Source organism: Tachypleus tridentatus, chromosome 1 (assembly GCF_004210375.1).
Source record: "Tachypleus tridentatus isolate NWPU-2018 chromosome 1, ASM421037v1, whole genome shotgun sequence".
Taxonomy (NCBI): Eukaryota; Metazoa; Arthropoda; class Merostomata; order Xiphosura; family Limulidae; genus Tachypleus; species Tachypleus tridentatus.
Window position 1 is genome coordinate 137360380 of NC_134825.1, and position 21133 is coordinate 137381512.

A 21133-nucleotide genomic window follows, 5' to 3' on the forward strand; every position below is an offset into this window, starting at 1 on the left:
TTTGTTTCCTTTATTTTGTTGAGGATCAGGTGTTCTCACCGTCATTCTTCACTGTTTGAATTCCACAGGTATAAGTCTTTTGTTTTCTCTAGTTATTTTTTGCTGATCCTTGAGCTCCCATGTTGCATGAGCCTTCATCACTTGAAGCTTTTCTTTCACTTTTAATATCTTCTATTTTTCATCTTTTTTCTTTCTCTCTCTCTCAACTTCTTTGATCAGTCCCACAGTTTCTGTTTTTTTCAGAGGTTTTTCATTTTGACTCTAGCAGTTTGGTTGGTGCAATTTGTGTATATGCATTTTTCCACCTTGCTCTTGATTTTCTTTTATTTTATTCTTGTTAACTTAGGTTAATGTATTTCATTAGGTTGCCTTACTTTCTGACATTTTCCTCTACCAATCAAATCTTCAGGCCCTCTGTCTTGCACTTTTTCTTTATGATATGTTTGTTTTAGGGGTATCTTTGGTATCTTGATGATGCAGCCTATCAGCAGTAATCCTTTGATGTTAGGCTTTTGAGAACAGGTGATCCATCGGGTTTCACAGCACCTTGTAATCATCCCCTCTCCTGGTTACTGTTAAGGTTTCTGTCTTGGAGAGCTAGCTATTGCAGGTTTTGGAGGCAATTTATTTTCTGGTGCCACCTCTTAGCTTCAGTCATATGGGAGCTCTGCTCTCCCTTTGTTTACAGCTATGGAATTCTTTTGATACAACCCATGGAGTTTCCCAGATGCATTCTCATTTTTTGTTGTTTTTTGTTTGTTTCTTTTTTTTCTTGTTTGTCTACTCCCTATCTTAACTGTATTAAATTCCATAGGATAATTTCTTTACGTCACTCTGGGTATTTACTCCCATCCCTTTGTCATTCCCAAAGAGATATGTAATTAGTGATTAGTCATTGTTTTGTCCATTTGACCAATCTTTGGTCTTCCCTCAGTTCCTGATTAACATTTTTTCTTACTTTGAGGTGAATAATCCAGTTTGAGGTCTCAGACACTTTCTCCACTTTTCCTTGTTTTATTTCACATTGATCAATTCTTCAGTTCTCAGCCCTTTTCTTTGAATTGACTATGGCCCTATCAATTTTCTTTGGGTCTTTCACTCAGCAGTTACATTCTTAGGTGGATTGTTCTATAGTATCTCAAGATGGCTGATATTGGTATTAAAACTGAAATCAAAATAAAGTAGAGAATAACGTTTTGACCTTCTTAGGTTAACCTGAAGATGACTTAAGAAGATCAAAATGTTGTTCCCTATTTTAATAAAAGTTTTAATGTTTATACCAGACATTGTGAGATACATTTTTACTTCAAGTGGATTTTATGTCATCACAAATTGTTCTGTTTTTTACAGGCATTTGGCCTCTGTTTGTCTTTTCCAGTGAAGCTTTCTAACCCGTGACTTACCTTCTCTTTCAAGAGTCTTCACATTTGGGGTAGATGATTAAGTTCACCAATTCAGTCTTAACACATACACTCCCCTGTATGTCATTCAATTTGGGGTCTTTCTGTATGTGTGGCAGGTTCAGCCTACTTCTTTATATCTTTGAGACATGTAGTTTTTTATACTGTGACTTTTGTGTCTTCTTCATTTCATGCTTGATTCTCCTGGATATGTCCATAATACCTTTTCAATAGTTTCTGGCCTGTGACTGTAGGCATGCCTCGGAATTCACTGTCTTTTTTTGTTCCCTCTTGTGGTAATGATGACTCACTTGATCTAACACAACCCTAGACATCACTCTTCTCTACCTTACTTAGTCCTGTATCTTTTGGGAGCCCTTGAGGGCTTTGAAGTAAGTTGATGGGCTCATTCTACTTACATACATGGATTTCCATATCCATGATGAGTGAAGCACAGGTGGCACATTGTGTTGCCTTGCATTTGAAGGCAAGAGCCTTACCATACTAATATTTTTACCACTGCCTGTGTTCAGGTAGGGTATGTTTTTGAATGCGTGTTCATCTGGTTTCCAGGGGAGAGGTTTCTGTATCTTTGTTCTGAAAATGTTAACTACTCCATAGGCGTGTTATTATTTTCCTGACTGTTGTCATTATGGCCTCTTTTTTTTATTATTATTATCATGATTCATGTAGATAACACTTTTGTTGTATTGTCCATCCCCTGATAGGGTGGTACTCACTCCTGTTTTTTTGTTTTTCATAGTCCTTGGCCTTCTTTCTCAGGCCCACTACTATCACATTCAGTGTTCAGTCTGTTATGTCTTTGGAACTCAGGCCATGGTGATGGATTAGCTATCTCATGTATAGTGGACCATTCCTCTGTTGTTATTTTATTGGAATTGCTCACACTATTGGAATTTTGTCATCACTATATTTCTGACTCATTTCATTGGTTTTACTTCTGTGGTCTTGAATTTAAGATTGTACAGCTTTGAAAGAAGTGGCTCAGTGTTATTTTTCTGTTCTTCTGGCATATTACTTTTCACTCCCACTTGTGGGAACTGTTGCTCTTAATTTTGTTGTGGATATAACTATATAAACAAGATGATCTTTTCCTGAATCCTCTTTTCTTTCCAAAATTTAGATGGCTTGAGAGGGTGACTGAGTGTTTTCTCAGTTCCATGTCTTTTATATCTGATTATTCTGTTGTGTCAAAATTAAGTGGGCTATATTTTCCAATTATAATGACTTATGTAGAGTTAATCAATGTGTAACTCATCTGCTTTTTAACACAACAGAAACATATACTTATGGCAAAAGTATTGTATGCTCTTTGTTAGTTTTGTAATTTTTATGAATTACTTCAAATACACACATAATATATTAAGCTGTCATGATTTTAGTATAATTCAGGCTACAAAATTGACTCTCCCTAAAAATCAGTTAATACTTTTTGACTTTGTTCATTAATGAACTTGGGCATTGAAAAATTATTTATTTCTCACATTAAATTTGTATAACGTAGAAAAACATTTTAACATTTTACAATGTAATTCTTTGTTTTCACTAGATCTTCGAGCTGTAGAAGTTGATTGTCTTACTCTTGGCCAGTACATGCAACCAACAAAGAGACACTTGAAGGTAAGGAAGACCTAAATATAACAATATTTAATGGTTATAAAAAAGTGTAAAGTGTTTTTTTGCTTAATATAACATAAAACAATTGAAAACATCCTTTTGAATTAATTTGTTTCTTTCCACAACCTAGTAGCACAGCAGTATGTCTGTGAACTTAAAATGCTAGAAACCAAGTTTTTATACCCATAATGAGCAGAACACAGATCGCCTATTGTATAACTTTGTGCTTAACTTCAAACAACCAATCATTGTTTTTTTCCCTTTTGGTATTTAATATATTTTTAGACTTTTTTATTTGGATACACTGGAAGATCTAAATATAACAATATTAAACAATTACAGAAATAAAGAACTGTTTGTTTTTTTTGCTGTTGTTGCTTAATTTAAATAATACAGTTAACAATTATGATATGAATGTATTTGTTTCTTCCATTTTGATATTTAATATATTTTTAAACTTTTGTTTATTCACAAAATTAGGATAATTATGTCCTGACATATCTACATCTAAAACACAGCTGTCCATCTCTCTGGTATCACAAATTGTTGATAGTAACTGGCTGAATCAATTATCATGAAGTTTGGTAGAAAAACTAGAGTGGATATCCCTAAAAGATCAGATTTAAATAGACGGGCCACTAAATGAATGAATAGGTTTATCAACCATTTCAGTTTACTGCCTCAATGCCATAAATGCAAGCAGAAATCAGTGAGGAGTTTGATAGCAAAATGCATGAAGGTGAAACTAAATAAAAGTTATGCTGATTCTCCAAATGGCACAAGTAGATGAATGGTTCACATGCTACAGCTCACAATGGTAAAAGTAGATAGCCTGTGCTCCTTATTTATGGCATTAGTTTTTAAGCTGGTGTTACTGGGTACCTTTGATAATTTGATAACTAGTATAGCATTAACTGTGGGGTGTAAAACAATTCTTAAATGTTATGTGATGTGAAATGTTTATTTTTCATGTAAACTTGGAAAATATGTAAACATAAGCATGTGTACCTCATTTTATGATCAAATGAGGTTTTGTAAACTGTGTAATTTTAAACTATTTGACAGTAAAGATCAAATGACTTACTTGTTATGAATCATTTATCAAAAGAAAAATATTGCAATTTATCATGAATAACAACAGTCCCTTAAAAATTGTTAACCCTATTGCAACAGGCTCCTGTATTTTACACCAACTTGTAACCACCATGGTTACATGGTTGTATACACAGTATAACTTTGAAAGTACTTATGTATTTTCATAAAATTTGGCAAGCTTTCATTTAACATTAAAAGTCTTGTTGTAAACAAAAAATCAGAATTTTTAATAAAGTATTTTTACTAAAACTTTTTCTGCAATTATATAGAGTCAGAGTGTTGACTGCTCAAAGTGTAAAGTGATTTGTATATCAAGATTAAAAATAGTTTTCCTCATCTAAACATTATGAAGTTTTGTTTGCCTGATCTCTAAAACCTCCTAAATTAATATCAACTGTTTTTTGTTATTTTTTTAAGAAAAACTTTGTAATTTATTTGTTATTTTCTCTATCCTAATTCCATACTATGTTGGGCAACTTGACTAACCTCATGATAACCATAAAAAATTAGAAAATAAATCTAAATTTCTTTTTTTATATTTCTAGAATGATACAGATTGTAAGCAGAAACCACAATTATTTATTTTAATAGCGTAATGCTTATCTATAGTATATTGTATAGTAATTGTGTTTTTTGTCTAACTAGTTCTGCCCTGTTTCTCAAGAGCTGGAGACATAAAAAATATTGGCAGAAGTATACATGTTTGTTGCTGTATTAGGTTTCATAAATTCTCCAAGTTCAATATTATACTCTCACAGTTTTCATATAATTTATTTAAAATACTGAACTTTAAACAAGTAGTCAAAAAGCTTACTAATAGTACCATGTCTGACATTTCTTGCATGATATTTGCCAATTTTGTACACTTTTTGACAGAAATTCTTAACACTAACATATCATATTCTGTGAGATTCCTTTCATATCCAAATTTGGAACTTACTTCTTGCCTCTGGTTATAAACTCACTGTCAGCATTTTCATGTATTTCAATTGCACCTTATACTATTTTGAAATATTCTGAAAAACTACATGCTTTTCAAAATACTTCATCCTGTGATATTGATAATATTCATTCATAAGCATATAAAATGCATAATCAGAAAGCATATTAATATTATCATGTCTGACAATTCGTGCATGGCAATATGCTGAGCAACAACTTTTGAAGTGAGATGAAATTTCTATTCATCCTATGCTTAATGCAACCAGCTGTATGTTGCATAAGAAAGTGAGCTCTTCCTCTATATACATTTCTGTGGAAAGAGGTCCATAGCACAATTTAAAAGAGAAATATAAGTAAATATAATAAAAATTCATGTACCATTTGTTAATATGCAACTGTCTGAAGATTTGTTTACTCTTTCAAACTAATACATGTAGCAGCTTTATATAACATATAAAATCATTCCTTTCTGGTGAAAATTCATAGTGTATATGTTTTCTCAACTTATTACCAAATTCAATTGTAACTGCAGCTCCTCCATACATTTTTCAGTCTTACAGTTATTCAAGGAGTAGAATTTGCTCATTTGCTTCACTATAAATTGCTCTATTAGGAAAGTAATAATGCAAGTGGCAAATACATTTCATAATGTTCTTAATAACACTGTCTGCATTACAATTTTCACTCTAATAATAGTTCAATATAATAATCAGTAAGTAAATTGAAGTATGTAAAATTTATTAATTAAGAGAGTCTTCTGCTGTGGAGAGGAAAATGTCAATATTAAAGTTAGTTCTCAGTTTTGTTACAAATGTATTAGGGACACATCTGCCAAGAACTTTAGTCCTAAATGTGATATCATTTTCTTGGGTTGTAATTATGTAATATTAAAAAAGGCTGTATAATTTTCTTTTTTTTCAGGTTTCAGGATTATGGTAATACACTTTCCAGGTTTATTTCTCATGGTGAGAAGTTTAGAAGCATAATGTATTTATTGAAGTTTAATGAAAATACACTCCTTTATCTTAATTAAATTTGTAAAAAATTGTGTCTATAATCATTATGAACAAAACAAGAAGGAGAAGTGGAGTGAGAAGTTTTCTTTGTCAGAGTAAAATAACTGGATTTATCACTGACTGTATTGTGATAACAGAGAAAAGAAGAAATAATGTCTAGTCATTTGGTTTCCGATGTAACTGATCCAGCCTGTGTGGACTTTTGACAAGAAAAAAAATATTTAATGCTTGAGATACAACTGTGGTAACCTATAGTGTAAACAATCTGTTTTTGTATATACATTTTACTTGTTTTGTGTTATTATTTTAAAGTAAGTGGATTGTGTGTTGTGTTTTTATTGTTGACATTTATTGCCAACAAATCACAGATACCTATTGTAAAAAATCATGGCCTCTTTAAAACATACATTTGGCAAACTAGTCAGGATTATACAATGGCAAAAGGCAGTGAAAAAAGATGTAAACAACAGAGGAAATAGGCATATGTACATGCAGTTGTAGTGGTTACTAAAATATTGAAGAGTTCAAAATAATGCTACATAACTGTGTTGACTACTTTTGATGTATGGATAGAAAAAGATGAGCAGTGTGGTCTGAAAGATAGCAATCTACTAGAAAACTAGAGAGAAGAAGACTTGTCAACTCACTTGAGAGAGCCTGTATGCACCTTGAAGCAATTAGAAGTAATTGTATGACAAGAAGACCAAAGATTGATATTTCAAAGTTGGACCGAAGGTTTTGGTTCTGCTACCTACAAATAACAACAAACTCATCCTGCAGTGGAAAGGACATTTTTGAAATGTAGAAAGTGAACAACAGAATGGACTATAAAATGAAAGTAGATGGGAGGGCCATGATATACTCTGCCAATCTATTGAAGAGGTACTTTGAGAGGAAAGTTGACCCAACAGATGCAGCTGTTGAGGCATAGATAGACATCCAGATATAGATGTTACAGATGCAGAATCAGAAGACAGTGACCTTGTTATAAAATATAATGATCTACTAAACCTAAAGTGAAGTTTCACAGTTTGTATTATGAAGTCAGAGAAAGAGAAGAATAATTCATCTTGTCATTTTGGTTCTAAAATAATTGAACCAGCCTATGTGGACTTTTGATGTAAAAAGAGAATTATTTAAAGCTTTTTACACCAATGTGGTACCTCTTGAAGTAAAGTATGTGAATTTGTCACTGTACCCCCTTAACTCTCTTGTTACAGGCTGGGTCCAAGGGGACAATCTCATAACTTTTATTTTTACTGTTTTTATGCTATAACTTTTAATACAGTATGTGTATCTTTACAAAGTTTTACAGGTTATCAGAAAACATTGCAAAGCTTTCATACATAGAATATCAGATTTTATATAAAGTGCTAAGAGTTTTAAAGAAATGTTTATCTTGTGCATTTTTTCTTTTGGAATGTTGACTGTTCAACATGCAAAGCAATTTTGATTTTAAGATTAAATATACTTTTATATATTAAAAAAAATTCAGATTTCACATGTAAAATCTATATAATCCTCCAGATAATTATCAACCTTTTTTTAAAAAACTTTATATACAATATCTGCTATTTTCACTATTGTATCTTTGTACAGTAGCTTGGTCAATTTGACTGACCTCATAACAACCATAAAAAACTAGGAAATAGATATACATTATATGTATTACATAAATATATATATATATTTCTTTATTATTTTTATTTTATTGACCTTTCAGCTGTACCTGACAAACATTACAGAAATTGCAATATTGTGACTCACTTCTGCTTGTGTTACCATATCCAAGAATATAAAATTGACCTATACAGAGTGAATGCTATCTTAGCTGTGTTCTAGTGGAGTAGTATTTTGTGAAATCTAGTCTCATTCAACTTATAATACATTATATATGTATGTATACATTGTTAGCATTTACAAACAAGTTCTAAAATATCTGTTACTTTTCTTAAAACACAGAACAGTAAATAAAGAGTAGTAAGTATATAAAAAATGATATCTTCTAGTTATGAAGTTAAGTTTCATAAATATTGCATGATTCAAATCGTTATACAACCATCACTCCACGTTTTTCACACTTAGGTTTACATATTTACATAGTCAGAACCATTGATGATGAAGAAAGGTCCATCTTTCAAAAGAGCTTGGGATGTAGGGTTATGTCCTTTTCATCTTTATTTCATTTTTTGAACCAATGTGTTTTCTTAACATAGATTAGCACATATTGTAGCATAGTGATTTTTCACTATGTTTCAAATCTAATGTGCCAGAAGTGAACTGTCAAACAAAAACATCATTAGACACTGGCACAGGGTTTGTGCCATGATTTTGTATGACAGTGTTCCAGATTTTCAGTTGGTATCTTGAAAAATCAGAACAGAAACTATGGACAATATTATAATGAAACATCAAAAATTCCTGCACCTATGGACTTAAGCCCCAGATCTTTTAACTGTATAACAATGCTTCTGCTTTAAACACATCTACAAAAATTTTTAAAAACTTAACATTTTACATGACCAAAAATTGATGTTTTTTGTTTCTCTTGCCAATGAAAAACAACAAAATGCTATATCCTATATACATATCTGAAATAATTTTTCTTTCACTTGTGAACTGTCCACTATAGCAACTACAAAAGGGTTTGTGACAAGATGTAATTGAAGTTCTAGCACACATTCTACTTACAGCAAACTTGTATGTGTCTAGTAAAGTGTGTAAATGAGAATTAAGTAATTATCAAATTAATTATCATTTAGAGATATATTACTACTAAATATTATATCTTGCCAGCTGTGGTATTATATTGTTTAATACAGGTTCTTGAAACAATTTTAAAAATGTCTTATTGCACAAAGTGGGCATGTAATTTATGTCAGTGTGTTTCTGGTGCTTTAATTTTGTCTAAACATTGTTTCCAAGTACTGAAAAACTTTGCAATATTGATTTTATTTACTCTTGTGTAAATTCTTTTTTTTTCTTAAATAGAAAATAAAATGTAAATTGATGTTCAAGAAAGTCATGTTTAAATGAGTTACATAAGATAAACTAAAGAATATAAGGTAGTTTCATTTCAGTGTATCTCTGGTCATTGACTATAATTTTTGCCATTTCTTTTTGTAGTTGCACATTTGAGTTAAAAATAAATTTATAAATATTTGTGTATATATTAAAATAAGAATTATTGTTGAATTTCAACTTTTCATTTAAAATAATAATTTTTTAAAATTTTATTTTAGGTTGTAGAGTATGTCACACCTCAAAAGTTTAAATATTGGGAAAAAGTAGGAGAATCTATGGGCTTTGCCTACACAGCCAGTGGACCACTGGTGAGGTCTTCCTATAGGGCAGGTGGATATCTTATTTCTTTTCCTCTCATAAAATATTTACATTAAAATTATTACACTGATTGGTTTTATCTGTACTGCCTACTACTCTTAGTAGCAGAATATTAACTGTTGCAATTTTTCACTTTTTTAATTGCCATTTACACATTTTGTGATTGTATTTATATTTAAATTTTGTTCATCAACTCTTTAAAGAATAAGAATCTTAATAAAGCAGAGATTAATGTCACTCCTTTAACACAAAATGTTTTACCCATATCAGTCTATTGAATAGAGGGAACTGCTATATAATCAAAAATTCCCTTTCCAGTGAAAAACTCCAATAAAATTTTATATTCCATATAGACAACTATATTTATGACATGGGAATAATTACTTGGAATAATTTTTAACTTTTATTTTTTTAGTTCTATCAACTTAACATTTATAGTACTTTAACAATTCTCAGTATAGTTTCTTTTGATAGTTTGAAAGAAATTATTTCTATCTTGTTTTTAACAAACATTCCAGTTTCCTTTTTTACTGAACAACAGGAATAAGGCACACTGGAAACAATCCATTGAAAGCTAATTGAAACATTTCCAGCTTGTCATGGAGGTTTGCTATGGCATCACTCCACATTTTTTTACACTCAGCTTCATATAGTTAGAACCATTTTGTCCTTAATGTATAGCTTTGTGCTAATATCTTAAATACTACTTTCCATGTAAAAAACAGAACTTTTATTATCTTGATCAGTGTGAAGAATGTTTTGCACTAAAACATGAAGTATTGTACATAAAGTACCTGTAGGTAAGTATGAATTAAAACTCATTTCTAGTAGCTAACACACAGCCTCTCTGGTGAGTGGACAGAGCATACTTGGTCTTATTTATGCTGTTATGAATAATATTTCCTCCTGGACATTGCTCTGGAGGGGAAAACCAAGACATCTTTGAATACTGACATTTGGATCACTTCAAAGTGAACTTCCAATACCTAACCATGCAATAAAGTAGACAAGTATTATAGATTCAAACAACTGCACAACAGACACAGAAGAGCTGACAATGAGCAGTTATTTTGTTATATCAGCTCCAATAAACTAATATAGTTCAAGTTGGGTTCATCCACTGACTGAAAAGAGTCCAGTGAACAGTTAATGTCAAAAGTGTTTATGGTCAGTTTAGCTCTTTTAGAATTAGGTGGCAGTTGATCCCTATAAAGGTACAAGAACAAGAGATATGAGTCCCTAGTTGATATATGATGGGCTGGCTTGGTAGGCTAGCTATTGGAGTTTCAATTAGTACTACCAATTACAAATTATTTATATTAAATTGAGGAATACAGTGGTGAATGGAGCACACAAACACTAACTCAAGGAAATTTACAGTTAAAGTAAAGAATCTGACTCTGAGACTAAGATTCACACAATAAAATACCTTATATGTCTTTCAGAATATCCTATGTTACAATCAATTGGTAGAATAACTTTGTATAAACTAACAAATCTCTCTCAGTATAACAGAGTATATATGTGGATGTCATAAAATATAGGTATTTTAACCATGTTACTTGATTCTAGGAAAGATGGCAATAATTACACACAGAGAGCTTAGTTGAGAAATGTTGGGTAGATTAATCTTAAGGGTAGTCTTGATTCTTCTATTGGCCTTGAAGACTTTGCTGCCAAAGGCTGCAACTTCTTGAAAACTCGATGATCACTTCAGTTCAACTCATGGTGACTTCTCAATGACTTCTTGTCTACTGATTTTTGGGCTTCAAACATAAGTTTCTATTCAAACTTTTACTAGTATCTTAACAGTCTTCCAAATACAGTGGTACCTCAGCCCTCGAACAATTCGGTTTTCGAATATATTGTCAAAAATGGTCAAAGGGTCGTTCGGGTCATCAGTCAGGTTATTTCAGGGGTTTGGGCCACGACAGCTTGCCCAAAACATTTTACCCACACCTGTTGCTCATTCCACACCCCCTCTAAAATCTGCTGTGAACGTTCTCTTTTTTTTTTTCTTTGTTGTTGTTTTTTAAATATTCTGATTAAATAAGCCACCATGGGGTCAAAGAAGGATAATGAAAGCAGGAAACCAAAAAGAAAAGTTGTTAGAGCCACAATAGAGGTGAAAAAAGATCTCATAGCGAAGTATGGGAGTGGTGTTCTCGTGTCTGACCTTGCTATACAGTTTGGTATGGCGAAGTCTACAGTCTGCACCATACTGAAAAATAAATAGGTCATCAAAGGAGCTGATGTTGCAAAAGAAGTGACAGTGCTTATGAAACAAACATCACAAACAATGAAAGAGGTAGAAAAACTGTTGTCAATTTGGGTAAACAAAAAACAGTTAGCTGGTGATAGCATTTCGGAGACCATCATTTGTGGGAAAGCAAAGCAGTTGCATGCTGACCTCCTGAAAAACAATCCTAGAATGAGTGCTGATACAAGTGATGTATTTAAGGCTAGTAAGGGGTGGTTTGAAAAGTTTAGGAAGAAAAGTGGCATATGTAGTGTGGTGAGACATGGGGAGGGTGCCAGTTCTAACAAAGACGCTGCTGATAAATTTGTTAGGGAATTTGAGGACTATGTTGAAGCTGAGGGTTTTATTCCCCAACAAGTGTTCAATTGTGATGAGACAGGCCTCTTTTGGAAGAAAATGCAAAAGAGGACCTACATCACCAAGGAGGAGAAGTCACTGCTAGGACACAAGCCAATGAAGGACAGGCTAACTCTGTTGTTATGTAGTAATGCAAGTGGGGACTTAAAACTTAAGCCTTTGCTTGTGTATCATTCTGAGAACCCAAGGGTTTTTAAGAAAAATAATGTCCTGAAAAGTGAACTAAATGTCATGTGGAGGGCTAATAGTAAAGCATGGGTAACCAGGCAATTTTTTATGGAGTGGGTATTTGAAATGTTTCCCCAAGTATAAAGAGTTACCTTATGGAAAAACAGTTGCCACTCCAGGCCCTTCTTGTGATGGACAATGCACCTGCTCACCAACCAAGCTTGAAGGACGGGTTGGTGGAGGAGTACAGTTTCATTACGGTGAAGCTCTTGCCCCCTAACACGACTCCTCTCATTCAGCTTATGGACCAGCAGATCATATCGAACTTTAAGAAACTCTACACCAAAGCACTGTTTCAAAAGTGCTTTGAAGTGACCTCTGACACAGAGTTAACCCTCAGAGAGTTCTGAAAAAATCACTTTAATATGCTCCATTGCTTGAGGATCATAGACAAAGCCTGGAGGGAAGTGTCTTTGAGGACCATGAACTCAGCCTGGAAGAAATTGTGGCCAGACTCAGTAGCAGATAGATACTTTGAAGGTTTTGAGGCTGAGCCTGTTGTCAAGGATGTTGTCTCACTAGGCAAGTGTATGGGCTTGAATGTGAGTGGTGATGATGTGGTGGAGTTGGTGGAAGACCACAACACTGAGCTCACCACGGAAGTACTCCAAGACCTTCAGAAGGAGTAGCAACAGAAGGCAACTGAGGAAGTGTCTTCAGATGAGGAGGAGGGAAGGGAGGATGTTCTTAGTTCACTAATCAAAGAAATGTGTGGAAAATGGGGAGAGTTACAAAGTTTTGTGGAATAATTTCACCCTCACAAAGCTGTAGCAAACCACAGCATAAACCTTTTCTATGACAATGCCATGTCTTACTTCAGAAACATTTTAAAATGCAGGCAGAAACAAACCTCACCAGACAAGTTTTTAGAGAAAAATAGGTCCAGTGAGTTTCAAGCAGGTTGTAGTGGTGCAAAGAGACAGAAAAGAGAAAGAACCCCAGAAGGAGAGTTACCTCACGTTTTTATGGAAGGTGACTCCCCTTCCAAACAATAATAACTCTCCTACAGCACAGGTAAAGTGCAGTTAAATTTTCATTTGTTGTTTTTTTTTATTGGATTTATAGTTTTTGTGGTTGACTTTATGCATGTAAGTATTGTTATGCAGGTATAAATAAGCAATATTTTTACTTAAAATGCTTCATAATGCATAATTTTTGGAGGTCTATAATGGATTAATTTAATTTACAGTATTTCTTATGGGAAAAATTGATTCGGGTTTCGAACAAATTGGTTTTTGAACAGCCTTCTGGATCGGATTAAGTTTGAGAATCGAGGTACCACTGTAGTGTACATAACTGCCTGTAAGTAGTTCTGACACTTAATTGGTTGTTTTTCTTTGATCATTTCACAGCACTCAGAACTAGAACCAAAACCATTTGTTCATTGGTTACAAATAAAGTCAGTGAATTGACAGCCTTCTTACTTGTATCCATACACACACTTTTGAAATGGATACTACATCAAAGTTGTGACTTATTTCCTTTCTTGGCAACTTTCTACAAGATAATGTAAGCATTCACTGGAGTTTCCTCACTGCTGTAGTGATGCCAAACTGTAAATTTCAATCTAATTTCCAGTCTCTTTAATGAGGCTTTTATAACACTTTTCATGACCTTAATAGTGTCATTTGTAGTTAGCATAACAGGAATGTTTATCAAATTAACTCTCTTAGTCAATCATTGTTATATAATTATGTTTTATGCCTTTGTGAACATATATCACGCTTCTTCTTACTGCATATACTTACTCCATATTTGAAGTATTTGAAATACCAAGAGTGCCACAAATGCTTCAGATAAAAGAGATGACAGGACACTTTGGATAAAATCACAACTGACCAAATAAAATTGACTTCATTATGGAAAAATAGATTTACTAAATGTTACTATAGAGGCATTCATTTAACTATATCTAGGTGGTGTGAACTGCAGAACAAAGGATGTCATCTCTTACCTTGGTACTGGCAGTGGTATTACACAGATAGAAATATTGTGAAAATTATCAATTAGTTTTACCTAGGAAACACAGGAACCTCATTTCTGTAGAAAAGCCATCCAGTACCAGTCAGAATAAGCCCAAGAACAGTGGACTGCAGAAGTTTATGTTGTGGGGGAAATCAGCGAACCTTCATGTACTAAACTGTGTTGTGTGGCTTCCTGCAGATGAATGATAGTGCTTGAAATACAGTTTTTCTTGTTCAGAAAGCAGAATGCATTAACTCGAACAGAGATCTGTTTGAGAAGAAATGAATAATTATGGGAACTTGGCTACCAGGCTTTCTGCTGAAATGGTTATCAGCATTGTGAGCAAAGTGGGGGGGTAACCAAGACTAACAGTGTCACTAATTTTGCTTCTGTTATAATATGTCCAAGAACAAATATATATGTTGCGTACACATCTGAGGTTGCTAGTTGAGGATTTGTGGAAGTAATCTGCATTCAACACAGCAGACAAAGCTAAGCCATATGTTGGTTGAATATGTTGATGTAAGTGAGGAAGCAGATTACATAACAGTGAAACAAACATAAGTAATAAATATACCTTTAAACAGATTAACACCTGCTAAACATTGCAATGGAGTAGATCCAATAGAATACAGTCATGTTTAATAAGGAAATACTGTTCTATGTGGATGTCAGGTATGGTTCATTCCCATGGTTTTCATTGGTTGATGTGCACAGATTTTTACATCCAAACTAGGAAAAACATCTGTATGACAGAAGAGATATTATGATGAAACAGTTAAGGCCAGTCCTTCTAACATGGAGGTGATATGGCTTTGTTAGGTACATCCCATTAGCACAGATACAGCTTGGCTGTTACTGAGATAGGTTTTATCATGTATTTCAACAAATTGGTGACTCATTGACATATAAATTAGAATGGTCATGTGACATGCTTAAACATGTTAACACATAACAAGCTAAAGTCCAGAAATCAAATGTTAAGACCAATGACTTACAGAATAATGACAGTATTTTTCCCTATTCTGTAAGATTCAGTTGATAAGGATTAAAATGTTGAAAGTACTTAACTGGTTCTACAAGATGAGAAAGTGCCTAGAAAAGAGACATAAGATGGTAATGGCAATCTCATAATATTGTTACAGCTGGGACTAACTGTCAGACACCAGTTAGGACAATCACAAATTGTTAGATTACTGATGAAAGAAATCAGTATTCCCTGCTTTCCAAGCTATAAAATGGTGTTTCACTGTAAAATGTATACATTAGATTGTGACTACTACTTGATTACTAAAACGAATTGAAAGGGCATTGCTACCCTTATTTTCCAAGATATAATAGCATTTCATTGAAAAAGATCTACTAGGTAATTATTACTTAGGACAGCTGGTTTCATTTGATGTAATGCATAGAATATCACTTTGCACAACCAAGGAGTGTTGTAATTATTGCTATCCAAACTATCAAATGATTTTTCTGTGGCAAAGTGTTCATTGAAGATTTCATAAGAATTGCTTGCCATATCTAGTTAAATGGTTGTATATCTCTACATTGGCTGCATTGTTAATTTTTTTTTATAGGGGCCAGGATTCTTTATGTTAGGTGTCTGTGACTTGTTGGTGATAAATTTCAATAATAAATGAACAGCATACAGTTTACTTGTTTCAAAATATATATTAAAAACAAGTCAAACATATACACAGAAATTTATTGCATTATTATTTATAACCCTTTCATTATAGGTGGAGTGTAATCCACCCAGCTCATAACCACCAAGGTACCCATGAGAATAATTACACTGTGATATTTGATAATATATGCCCAGGTTTACAAAATTTTGCAGGTTATTAATAACATTACAAGGATTTTTCTACACAAAATATCAGGTCTTTAAATTAACTACTGAGGTATTTTAATTGAAGATTTTCTTGTACATCTTTTCTTTCAGAATGTTAACCAGACAACATGCAGGGTAATTTTAATTTTAAGATTACATATACTTTTACACACAAAAACCTATCGAATTTCATATGTGAAATCTTTATAACTTCTGTATAATTATTAAATGTTATTTTAGAAAAAACTTTCTATTTTATCTGTTATTTTCATTAGCAAATCAAAATCTCTGTACATGTTCGATAGATTTGACCAATATTGTAATTACAAAATAAAAAATTAAGAAATAAGTATAAATTTTGCTTTTTGCTTTCTAGAATGACAACAAATTATAACTTGAAAACAAAAATAGCTTAAATATCATAACATTACATATTTATATATATTTATTACTTTTATTATATTGACCTTTCAGCTATTGCTGGCTAGGATAGAAGTTACAATGTTGCAGTGCACGTGCACCCATTATGGCTAATTTATTATTCTCTTTATATCTGCACATATTTATAACATGCAACAGAAAAATCTATACATACATAGCCCTCTAATGACGACAGTATAACATATAATGAGAGAGACCAAGGAGCTCAAGTAAGATGACAGCAACAATATTACAAAAGTTTAGTATAACAATCAAACTCTGTACACAATGTATGACTCTAAGTTTTGTAATGAAATATGTCATGACTATCACTTTTAAAATGATTAACTTTTAACACTCTTGTTATAAAAACTAAGTAATCATTAAATAAACTAGATAATAAGTCTTGAACTGAACAGCCTTATATATCCAACACTTATGGTACTCATCAGACTCTCCCTGGTACATGTAAGTGTACACATGTAACTCCTTTGCGTATACAGAGATAGTTGTGTTTTTTCTCAGCACACATTGTAAATTGGGTTATTATGAATCTGAGCAGAATAGTTTATTTCTTTATATATATGTATTTTTATTTTCTAAAAAAATATGTGCTTAGGCTTATGTACAGTGATGCAATATTTTGACAACTTGGTTACTGGGTTTGGCTGTTGTCTAGCACAGTAGATTTATTTTATTGTAGAACATTGTATTTAGCCTGTGTCACTATTATGTGATGACAAAACAAGTATTAGTACTGGTAAAATTCATTTGATCATTTAATACAGTTTTTGTATTGTGATTATGTATTGTAATTTTTCTCATTTTATTTCATGTTATTTGGCTGTTAGAGCCTTTGTTTAGTATTATGGCATCTTGCATGTCACCTGAGGAAGACAATTTCTTCAAATTATAGCCTCATAGTTAACTTTTTGATGCAGTCATATGTGTTGACGTTTTACTAGTAGCCTTCAATGGTCTTGAGATAAAGCAGTTGATGGAGTTGTGACATATGAAATAACTGCTAATTTCACATTTTCATAGCTAGTTTAGAATATTTCTGTAGCAAGGTATAGTCAGGAATTTTTTTTTTTTTTTGTGTTTTTGGCACATAGTTAATGCTGTTTCTAAACTGGATATCCAAAGGCAGTTGACACACTCTAATTTGTTTGCTAAGGTAAACATTACGTGCTACAGTAGCTATTCCATAGAAGCTGACAGTTTTATCATGTATCCTTATGTATTCTCTCAATTGGGGTTTCCATCTCAAAAACTGACACATACACATTTACAAGTTTGTATGAATTCAGTGCTCTCAGCAATATGTATTTGTTCTTTGGAATAGACATTGATATAGGTAATTATGGGATATGGAATACTGCAGTAGAATTGTGATATGACTTGAAAATGCAGCATTACTTTTATTCATTCTTCTGTCCTTGTCTAGCACAGACTTTCATTATTCATTGCTCTTCTTATCCTATTCTTATATGTATGGAAAACACTTTTTCTGGCTGCAACAGCTAATTTGAGTAAGAATGAATACAGAAGCCAGCAAGTATATTTGAAGACATAAAATTATTATTAATAGCTATAATTTTTCATTTGAGTTTATTTTAAATTTCTATCTGTTTTCATTTTAATACTCTTAATACAATTTCTAGAATATGCATTTTCCAGACATTTATACTTTTTTCTCAATAAAAATGTAACTGAATATAACAGCCTCTTTACTAAGTTACATTTTGATATTCCCATACATTTTATAAATAAACATTAAATTCATTGAAAGGAGAGATTAAAGCAAGTGAGCCAGTGCTGCCTCTTTTATGTTTTTCAGTTGACACTGAATTAACAGAAGCATTGTAATTTTACCAGCACAAGATTGTCTTGCATCTTTATCCAATTTGAAATTTGGAATTTTCTACATACAGTATTTCTGAGAAATCTGACCTAATCTACATTGGTAGATATTTGTTGCTAGTAACGTTTTCCTTGTTTTTATTATTCATTATAGTAGGCTGATGTTGTCCCAGCTGTTTAGTTCATAAGGTAAAGATTTTATAGCATTTTACATTTTAGTAAATTAAAACATTGTAGTAGTATATTTATGTGAACTTCATATAAAAGGGTGATTATTGATAAACAGTTATTGAATATAACATGTTTCCAGTGTTGCAAGTAACATCAATCTGGTGCCAAATATTTTTAGTTTTTATCTTAAAGCTTGATACCTGTGAAATATGAGATAAATTGATAATTTTCTTTATAATTCTATTGCTATTGTGACCAACTTATATGTGTCTATAAAATGTAAAAGTAAACTTGTTGGTGTTATTGTAAGAGTAGAATCTAAAATTTACTTTATTTTTAATATGAAAATATATTTTAAATCTTGGAATACATTTTCATATTAAAAGTAAGGTAAATAATTACGTAAACTCTTGGTGATTCAATCAATTATCACATGTTTTTTTATAGCTTGAACTGAGCTACATAGTTTTGTAACAATAGTTTTGTTACATTAGACTGTAATTCTTCATATGTAAGTGGAATATTATAAATTAATGATTATTTAATTATCAGAAAATATTTGCTCAGAAATCAAAACTTTTTATAGAATTTGTTATTATGAGTTGTATGAAAACATAAAAAATATTGTATACTTGGAGCAATGATTATACTTTTATCTTTCCAGTCATACTCTAAGTAACTTTCTGTTTAATCTACAGTTGTATGTATTTTTCTTTTATCAAGTTTAAGTTTTGGTATATTTTTAAATCTATTGTTAGTAGTTTATTAAAGCTTCTTGAAAAAAAAACATTCTGTACCATTGTAAACCAAATTCAACAACAAAACTTTAATTTGAGCATTGCACATTTTATTTAGTTTGAGTTTCAGTGTTTAATTAAGTTGATGTATTCATAACATATTTACTTACTTGTTAAGGGGAATTTTACTTGAAGAATCTTGTCCAGAAAAGAAGACAACAAAGTTACTAACATTGGAAGATTTGCAATGTGTGGTAAAGACAATATAGCATAAAAAAAGAGAAACTTGAACTAGTATTTAATGTATATCTTAGTTATTTTGTATGCCAGGATTATTTTGTAGATGTTTTGAATAATATATTTTGTGTAACTGATAGGTTACAGAAAACAGTAATTGAATGACATTCTGTATTAATAAAAATAAAAATAATTTCCCCTAATTTTTACCTTTTTAGTTCTGTAAAGGTAAGAATGCAGTGAAAGATTATGTTGTGTAGTTTAGCAAGAGCTTTTGAGGTTTAAAAACAGTTTGAAACATGAGGAACTTTCACACACATTGGTTTGATCATCATGTTCTTTTATAAGATGCATTTATGAATGTAGTATAACTGAAGACTCTGAAAATAAGAATGCTTTTTAGTCGGAGTAGTATTTGTTCTGAATTAAAATATAAATTGCGTAATGGATGGATTAAATTTTTTTTCACCAGATGTTCTTTCTCAAATACAAGTATCAGTACTTCAATATAAAAATATGCTATTATGATAGTGTTTTGGAATGAAACAAAGAAGTGTTTATATTAATAAATTAATAGAATGATACCCTTTGATATGATCTGCTTGCTTACCTAAGTGAAGAAACAGAATTTTAATTCAATAGTATTGATGCAATCTTAAATCACAAAGACAACAGTGCTTGCAATCATATCAAAATTAAATAACAGGTTGAATAATCACTATATTCGTCATATTTTTGGCCCGGCATGGCCGGGTGGTTAAGGCACTCTTCTTAGAATCTGAGGGTCATTGGTTTAAATCCCCATCACACCAAACATGCTTGCCCTTTCAGTCATGGGGGCATTATAATGTTATGATCAGTACCACTATTTGTTGGAAAAAGAGTCTCCCAAGAATTGGCAGTGGGTGATGATGACTAGCTGTTTTCTTTCTAGTCTTACACTGATAAATTAGGGACGGCTATTACAAATATCCTCGTGTAATTTTGCGCAAAATGAAAAACAAACAAACAAACAATTCTTTATATTTTTGTTTGAAGACGGATGATGTTTCCAACTATCTCAAAACATCATCTTTTTTTAAATAAAAATGTCAAAAAACTTGGTGATTGTTCAACGTATTATTTAATTTTGATATTTTTGTTAGCTATTAGGTTTTATCTATATTCTTGCAATCACATCAAGCAATTTCAAAAATATAATTCATTTACAACAATTATAATTGAATCCACTGATATTCTATTATGTCTGTTCAATTTTTTGGCTAATTTAAAATTATTTAGTGCACAAAATAGAAATGTGTGAGACTTAAACAGAAAAAAAAATCTCCAAAACTATCATAACTATCTTAGCATTCTCAGTAATCATTCAAAAATTTGTAGAACAAATTTAGACACGTACACCTGATATATCATTGGTCTATTCTTAGCTAACCAAAGAGGGCATTTTGTTCTAAAGAACCACACTTGTGTATAAATCATTGAAATATTTCTACAAATCAAGAGTGCTTAGTACCTTTCTAATTTCACTTTTTCATAGGTAGTTTAGAATATTCCTGAAGTAAGAGAGTAGGTTCTCACAAAAAGACATGCTACTCATTTGCAAGATTATTTTAACTATAACAATA

The 21133-nt window shown here is 31.9% G+C and overlaps 1 protein-coding gene across 4 annotated transcripts in view; it reads left to right on the forward strand.

Moving 5' to 3' along the window:
- The window catches only part of Las (lipoyl synthase, mitochondrial), a 101941-nt gene extending 81849 nt beyond the window's left edge, over positions 1 to 20092 (forward strand). Inside the window, exons 9-12 of one of the 4 annotated variants that reach the window (XR_013013702.1) lie at positions 2971 to 3041; positions 5997 to 6040; positions 9334 to 9445; positions 19450 to 20092. Coding sequence is in view for 3 of the 4 variants with exons in the window: in XM_076454261.1 (XP_076310376.1) it covers positions 2971 to 3041; positions 9334 to 9445; positions 19450 to 19502 (236 nt within the window). In the remaining variant the exon portion in view is untranslated. Of the gene's footprint in view, positions 1 to 2970; positions 3042 to 5996; positions 6041 to 9333; positions 9446 to 18340; positions 18385 to 18517; positions 18553 to 19449 lie in introns of those variants that run through there. The other 3 variants (XM_076454275.1, XM_076454261.1, XM_076454266.1) reach the window with 3 other exon arrangements.
- The last annotated feature ends 1041 nt before the right edge of the window (positions 20093 to 21133 follow it).